The sequence below is a fragment of the Cherax quadricarinatus genome, chromosome 27 (assembly GCF_038502225.1).
Source record: "Cherax quadricarinatus isolate ZL_2023a chromosome 27, ASM3850222v1, whole genome shotgun sequence".
Lineage (NCBI taxonomy): Eukaryota > Metazoa > Arthropoda > Malacostraca > Decapoda > Parastacidae > Cherax > Cherax quadricarinatus.
In genome coordinates, this window is record NC_091318.1 from 30,008,416 (window position 1) to 30,016,616 (window position 8,201).

The 8,201-nt window shown below is 45.2% G+C and overlaps 1 protein-coding gene across 1 annotated transcript in view; it reads right to left on the reverse strand.

Moving 5' to 3' along the window:
* Window positions 1-1,480: 1,480 nt before the first annotated feature.
* LOC128691045 (protein O-mannosyl-transferase TMTC1) overlaps window positions 1,481-8,201 on the reverse strand; it is a 65,987-nt gene continuing 59,266 nt past the window's right edge. Inside the window, exons 13-17 of the mRNA XM_070089208.1 lie at window positions 7,240-7,375; window positions 6,887-7,031; window positions 6,009-6,269; window positions 5,150-5,227; window positions 1,481-4,304 (exon numbers count right to left, since the gene is read on the reverse strand). Of these exons, the coding sequence (XP_069945309.1) occupies window positions 4,179-4,304; window positions 5,150-5,227; window positions 6,009-6,269; window positions 6,887-7,031; window positions 7,240-7,375 (746 nt within the window). The 3' untranslated portion in view covers window positions 1,481-4,178. The remainder of the gene's footprint in view (window positions 4,305-5,149; window positions 5,228-6,008; window positions 6,270-6,886; window positions 7,032-7,239; window positions 7,376-8,201) is intronic.

The window sequence follows — 8,201 nt, forward strand, 5'->3', positions numbered from 1 at the left end:
TTCCTCCCAGGGTAGCCCCAGGGTAACAACACACTGCTAGTTCCTCCCAGGGTAGCCCAAGAGTAACAACACACTGCTAGTTCCTCCCAGGGTAGCCCCAGGGTAACAACACACTGCTAGTTCCTCCCAGGGTAGCCCCAGAGTAACAACACACTGCTAGTTCCTCCCAGGGTAGCCCCAGGGTAACAACACACTGCTAGTTCCTCCCAGGGTAGCCCCAGGGTAACAACACACTGCTAGTTCCTCCCAGGGTAGCCCCAGGGTAACAACACACTGCTAGTTCCTCCCAGGGTAGCCCCAGGGTAACAACACACTGCTAGTTCCTCCCAGGGTAGTCCCAGGGTAACAACACACTGCTAGTTCCTCCCAGGGTAGCCCCAGGGTAACAACACACTGCTAGTTCCTCCCAGGGTAGCCCCAGAGTAACAACACACTGCTAGTTCCTCCCAGGGTAGCCCCAGGGTAACAACACACTGCTAGTTCCTCCCAGGGTATCCCCAGGGTAACAACACACTGCTAGTTCCTCCCAGGGTAGCCCCAGGGTAACAACACACTGCTAGTTCCTCCCAGGGTAGCCCCAGGGTAACAACACACTGCTAGTTCCTCCCAGGGTATCCCCAGGGTAACAACACACTGCTAGTTCCTCCCAGGGTAGCCCCAGGGTAACAACACACTGCTAGTTCCTCCCAGGGTAGCCCCAGGGTAACAACACACTGCTAGTTCCTCCCAGGGTATCCCCAGGGTAACAACACACTGCTAGTTCCTCCCAGGGTAGCCCCAGGGTAACAACACACTGCTAGTTCCTCCCAGGGTAGCCCCAGGGTAACAACACTCTGCTAGTTCCTCCCAGGGTAGCCCCAGGGTAACAACACACTGCTAGTTCCTCCCAGGGTAGCCCCAGGGTAACAACACACTGCTAGTTCCTCCCAGGGTAGCCCCAGGGTAACAACACACTGCCTAACTTTACTACAGTAAAGGGTAAGTAAAAAGTTCACCTCGAAAAACCAACTTTAATGCTTGGTACGAAAATAATTCCTTCGTTAACTACAGTGATGAACGCAGAGACACAGCGTTACACACTATTTACACAGCGTTACACAACGTTACACACTATTTACACAGCGCTACACAGCGTTACACACTATTTACACAGCGCTACACAGCGGTTACACACACTCAGATACTTTTTACACAGAGTTCGACGCAGTGCGGAAATATTAGAACTAAGGGGGGGGGGGACATTACGTGGAGAGGGAAAGAGGGAAAAACCAGGAAAAAAAGGTTGATAGGTGGAAAAGAGAGATAGTTCTCACTGCTCTTTTTATTTCTTTTCCAGCGTTTAGCTAAGATCTGTAAGATGACTAGAATGACGTAAGATAATCTGTAAGGGCGTTTACTGGGAAGGGAAAACTTAAAGATTGACACTTATGTACATGCAGTGGGTGTGTGATGATGCGTGTTTTCATATATATATATATATATATATATATATATATATATATATATATATATATATATATATTATGCCTACTTGCAAAATGATATTGTTGTGATATATACAAGACGGAGAGGAGGTGAGGCAGGAGAGGAGGTGAGGCAGGAGAGGAGGTGAGGCAGGAGAGGAGGTGAGGCAGGAGAGGAGGTGAGGCAGGAGAGGAGGTGAGGCAGGAGAGGAGGTGAGGCAGGAGAGGAGGTGAGGCAGGAGAGGAGGTGAGGCAGGAGAGGAGGTGAGGCAGGAGAGGAGGTGAGGCAGGAGAGGCTGTGAGGTGCATGGTTGTTGTTCTTGTTTATGAGTCGCACCACAAAAAAAAGTATTATCAGAGGTCACGACAGGTCATCACCTCCCTGGGTAACCAGATTTATGTTAGTTATTTTTTGTTTAGTGGATTAGTTGACCTGGGAGAATTTTTGTCTGTTTTATGTCTGTTTTCTGTGTAAGTGTCCTTGTTTTTACTTATCTGTTGAGTGGAGTCTGTCGTGTATGGGCCAATAAGCCTACTGCTCCTCTTTATAATGGTTTTGTGTACTGTGTTTGTGTCTGCCTATTGAGTTGTAGCGAGAACCATCAGTTCGAGCCTCAACCTAAATCAGGCTTAGCTAATGATGTGTACAACTGTTGATTAACCTTGCCACTTATGCTGTTTATACTTGATATAAATCCAAGGATTTCTGTTATTTATACTTCTTGATATAAATCAAGGACTTCTGGTACTTATACTCCTTCATATAAATCAACGACTTCTGGTACTTATACTTCTTGATATAAATCAAGGACGTCTGGTACTTATACTTCTTGATATAAATCAAGGACTTCTGGTACTTATACTTCTTGATATAAATCAAGGACTTCTGGTACTTATACTTCTGGATATAAAGCCAAAAACTTCTGTTACTTATACTTCTTGATAAATATCCACGGAGTCTCTTGGCTTCATTACAGGTACAGAGGCACTGCAAAGGCGCTTCTCTAAGGTCATGGATAATACTCAAGAAACTTCATCAGACACACTGTTTCCCAGTGTCAGCATAGCTGTCAGAATTTTCCTGACAGTGTCATTCAGGGGCTGTGAAGGTGCTGGATTTATCAGGAGATCCCCAGTGACCAGATCATACAGAGTAGGATTGGTGAACCGGTTTAATGATGCTTTTTAATGGTGACACAGGATTCACGCCTCTGTACTGGAAAATTTATTTCCATAGGTATTTGCACACCAGTCAATGTTCTTGTTGTGGTCTGCAGTCTGCATTCCCTTGTCTGTGGTGATACATAAGCAGAACATAAGCAGAATAAGCGACTGCTTGTTCTCTATACTTCTGAGTACTTCGTGTTCTGCTTGCTTGTGACTGCTGCGTCCTCTGTTTATTTTAATATGCTGGTCTGCTGACTGAATTTTTGCTTTCTGCTTTGGCATTCTGCTTGCTATGTCTGCTTTAGCATGCTTGTCTGCTGTTTGTAAATCCGCTCGTGAGAGGATCTCAACTGCAGGCAATATAATGTCATAAGGCAAGCAATACTGGCAGTAGGGAGCGAAAAGAAGAAAAAGAACAATAATAAGAAATACGATAATACTGATGAGGAGGAGGAAGCAAAGGCGCACAAGACAGTGCCATCCTTGGCGAGGCAGCAGCAGCAGCAGCAGCACCAGCAACAGCAGCAACAGCAGCAACAGCAGCAGCAGACAGGTGGCAGAGACAGACAACTATAGAGCGTATGAAGAGACGCAGGAAGGAGTGCATCACTTCATTACAACAACGTTTCGAGCAAGGAGAGCGAAATAGCAGAGATGTACGACACAATACGTCTGCTCATCGACCCGAAGTCATTCGCAAGACAACCATCCAGTCTACCTACAATATACATCTCCTGCCTATAAGCACCCCTTCACACCCTTCCCTCCCTTCTCACCCTTCCCTTCCTTCTCACTCTTCCCTCCCTTCTCACCATTTTCTCCTTTCTCACCCTTCCCTCCCTTCTCTCCCTTCTCACCCTTCCCTTCCTTCGAAGTGTCATATTGATCAGCTGAAGTTCTTCTAACCTTCAGTATATCCTGAAGCTGAAATCAGCTTCACGTAGATCCTTGATTCACATAATTTGAGCTATACTTCCCGTTCCTCGGATCAAGCCTAATTACTTCCCATTCCTAAGAAGCTGCAGGGCCATAATATCTTAGCGCTTCCTCGTGAGTAAAACAGCTAAAACTGTGTTTCCACTAGTAGCAGTAGGTGATATGGGACTACCTACACGTTGTACTTAATAAAGACTAGCAAAAGGATAACTTTATTAGGGCGAAACGTCCTCTCAAAGTTACCAAATGTTGCTTTGCGTGTCTTTAGGTGATTATGGAGCAGCCCCTCAAGAAGTCAAGTGATGCACACAGCAAAACCAGACTCTTATTAGTACGATGTTTCGGCTAATCGACGAAGCCTCATGTAGGCGAAATGTTGCAGCTAAAAAAGAAAAGATCTTTTGCTGCATGTTTCTACCAACCACGCGAGTGTATCAACTGCAGTTTGTTGTCTCAGAGTTAAACGTTTTCTTGTGTCAATCCTGATAGAGGAAAGTTGAGGCGTTGATCATCGGCCGTGGAAAGTAGCGTTGATAGCTCGCAATAGCTTCTGCAGGTTCTGCTACAGGGGGATATTGGTGGTGTTCTGTTATAGGGGAGGTGAGGCGTTGATCATCGGCCGTGGAAAGTAGCGTCCATAGCACGCAGTAGCTTCTGCAAGTTTTCCTGCAGGAGGGTGTTGGTGGGGTCCTGTGACAGGGCGGTGTTGTAGTGTTGCAGCGCCAGGCTGTAGCGGCCCTGACGAAGGAGAGAGACAATACCTCAGTGAGGGAGATCGTGAGGGGGTGGGAGGGAGACAGAGAGTGTAGGGGAGATAAATTGGGAGAGTGAGACAGAAACGTTAGGGAGACTGTATGGGTGAAAGAGAGAGAGAGATACAGAATCTAAGAGTTAGGAGAGATATTGTGTGAAAGAGATTGTGAGAGGGAAAGAGGATCATTGATAATATGGAGTGGGAGACTGGAGTGTTTGAGAGAGATTGCTGATTGAGGGAGATAATATAGGCGAGAGAGAGATAGAGAAAGCCACTAAAAATGTCAGAGAGACAGATTCAGACAGTATGAAAGAGATACTGAGAGAATCACGAAGAATCACTGCAAGAAATCAGGAAGAGAAATTCAGAGAACAAGAGTGAGAGATTTAGTCACTGTTAGAAACTAAAACAGATGAAAAAATAAAAAAAAACAGTGAAAGACATAAACGATGATAGACATTAACAGTGAAAAAAGTAAACTGTGATATACATACGTATTTCATAATTAAAAAACTCACCTGAAACCCACTTAGCTGAGATAAATTCACCAAACCTGAGTATGATTGATTCACTCACCTGGGCGCCACTGATTCACCACCCTGGGTATGATAGACTCATTAACCTGCGTATGACTGATTCACTCACCTGGGCACCACTGATTCACCTACCTGGGTATGATAGACTCATTAACCTGCGTATGATTGATTCACTCACCTGGGCGCCACTGATTCACCACCCTGGGTATGATAGACTCATCTACTCTGGTATGATAGCTTCACCTATTTGGAAATGATAGATTTATCTACCTGGGTATAATTAAGTCACCTACTTGGGTATGATAGATAGCTCCAAGGTTGAGATGAGCTCTAGACAGAGACGGTTCCATCCTGACAGCTTGCTGGTAGCTCTGTGAGAGAGAGATCATGAAATAACTTAGTTACAAAGTACTGGAGATGAGATGCTGAAAACGGGGAAGATCTCTATCTGCTCTGTAAAAGATTTAAAATAGAGAGAGAGAGAGAGAGAGAGAGAGAGATAGAGCACTTATAGAGTGAAACAGTGAAACATTTGCTCTGACATTTCGCTGTAATATCATGGAGGAAATGTGACAAGCACAGGCCAGAGAGTTTTTCTCCAGTTTGTCACCGGCAAATTAGATTAACGTCACGTTATACTTTAGTATTAATGTTGGTAGTGTTTAATCTAGTTAGAAAAAAGTTAGTTTTCTCATAGTTTATATTTCATACTGATAAAATGTTGAGAGTAATTTTACAGAACAAATTATCTCTCTCTCTCTCTCTCTCTCTCTCTCTCTATATATATATATATATATATATATATATATATATATATATATATATATATATATATATATATATATATATATATATGTATATATTATTGTGTACAGAAGTTAAAGAGGTGGGTAACAGGCACATAGGAAAATGAAATAGACAGAGTAAGAGAGAGAGAGAGAGAGAGAGAGAGAGCGAGAGAGAGAGAGAGAGAGAGAGATTGAAAATTAAATATACGAGAATCAAAACAAATATTCGTCAATAAATTATTACCCATGATGCTTTTCTCTGTCTGACTGTCTGTCTGTCTGTCTCTCTCTCTCTCTCTCTCTCTCTCTCTCTCTCTCTCTCTCTCTCTCTCTCTCTCTCTCTCTCTCTCAGTAATGTACGCACCAGTACAGCAGCGTCCATACGGCTGTGGGTGTGTAGTAAGTCAGCATGATGGGCGTGCAGGAGAGCACAAAGATCCCTGGGTTGTGTACAGGCCGACGCCGCCGCCCGCGCCGCCCTCAGCGCCTCCTCCGAACGATTGGTCGCGGAGAGCAGGAGGGAGAAGTGGTAGAGAGCCTCGTGGTGTGTTGGAGATTCCTCCAACACCTCCCCCAGCAGCTGCTCGCTGGCTGAGTACTCTTTCTGCTGGAGTTTGACCTGCGCCTGCGGGAGGAGACAACAACACAGAACAGCATCAACAACAGTGGAGGTAAACCACAACAGCAGCAAACAGAACCACAGGAAGGAACAGTACCAACACAACAATGAACAGCACCTCCACAACAGCAGCAAACAGAACCAGAGAAGCGGTGAGCAGCACCAACACCACAGGTATCCCGCTGACTGATAAAGAATTAGACACGTGTGCAACATGTGGCTAACTTTATTGTAGACGTTTCGCCATCCACTGGCTTTATCAGTACAACTTCAAGGACATAACTGGAAGACAGTAGAGATGTATAAAGCCACTGGAGGGCGAAACGTCTACAATAAAGATTCCAAGATGTTGCACATAAGTCTAAATCTTTATCTTGTCGGTACTGAATACTATACATGTATGTACCATCTGACTTAAACTAGGAATTAGAATGAGCAGGTATTAGGAAGACCAGGTACTAGAAAGAACAGGTACTAGGAGGATCAGGTACTAGAAGGATCAGGTACAAGGAGGATCAGGTACTAGGAGGACCAGGTGCTAGGAGGGTGAGGTACTAGGAAGACCAAGTACTAGGAAGGTGAAGTACTAGGAGGTACAGGTACTAGGAGGACCATGTACTAACCAGATGGACACGGGCCCTCTGATGCTCGGGGTGTCGAGCAGTGACCAGCTGTAACAAGGTGGTGGCTTGTTCCAGCTGCCCTGTCAAGATACAGAGACGAGCCAGAGCTGTGGCTGTGTCAGCGTCCCACCTGCACGCCAGAGCTCTGTGTCACACACAAGAATACACTGTTACCTCTGAAACACAAGCTCCCCTCTCTGTAGAGCTTTATGTCATGTTTCACTCTGTGTAGAGTTTCAAGTCATGTTTCACTCTGAATTATTTTAGTATTTCATGTTGAGAGAGAGAGAGAGAGAGAGAGAGAGAGAGAGAGAGAGAGAGAGAGAGAGAGAGAGAGAGAGAGAGTGCAGTACCTGGAGTAGAGATGGTGGGCGTGGGTATGGTGGTGGTGGGCGTCCATGAGGGCGGCGTAGTTAGCCAGAGTGCGGGCGTGGGTGGGATCCAGGTTGAGGGCGGCCTCGTAGTGGGTGGCTGCTCGCTCCGTCCGACCTGAGCGGGGATAGGGAGGGTTGAAAGAAAGGGAGAGAAGGAGAGGGGTAGAAGGAGAGGGAGAGAATGAAACCGGGGAGAGGCACTAATAGAAAGAGAGAGAGGGGGAGGGAAAGAGAGAAAGAGAGGATAGAAGAAGAGGAGAGAGAAGGTGAAAACAGTGGATAGAAGGATAGGGAACAAGGTGACGCATAGAATACGAGAAAGATGGATAAGGAGAAAGAAACGTACAATATATTAACTTCAGGTTTAAACACGAAAGAAACACAGTAACAAGATCTAAATCCCTAGACGACGTTTCGCCCTCCTGAACCATGAATAAGTTATTTACAATGGTTGAAGATGGTTCAAAATTTTATCTATAATTGTTTACCAAATTTGTGGGTAAGTTGTGCATGGTTCTTGCTAGGGTATTGTGGGTAAGTTGTGGATGGTTCTTGCTAGGGTATTGTGGGTAAGTTGTGGATGGTTCTTGCTAGGGTATTGTGGGTAAGTTGTGGATGGTTCTTGCTAGGGTATTGTGGGTAAGTTGTGGATGGTTCTTGCTAGGGTATTGTGGGTAAGTTGTGGATGGTTCTTGCTAGGATATTGTGGGTAAGTTGTGGATGGTTCTTGCTAGGGTATTGTGGGTAAGTTGTGGATGGTTCTTGCTAGGGTATTGTGGGTAAGTTGTGGATGGTTCTTGCTAGGATATTGTGGGTAAGTTGTGGATGGTTCTTGCTAGGGTATTGTGGGTAAGTTGTGGATGGTTCTTGCTAGGATATTGTGGGTAAGTTGTGGATGGTTCTTGCTATGGTATTGTGGTAAGTTGTGGAGGGTTCTTGCT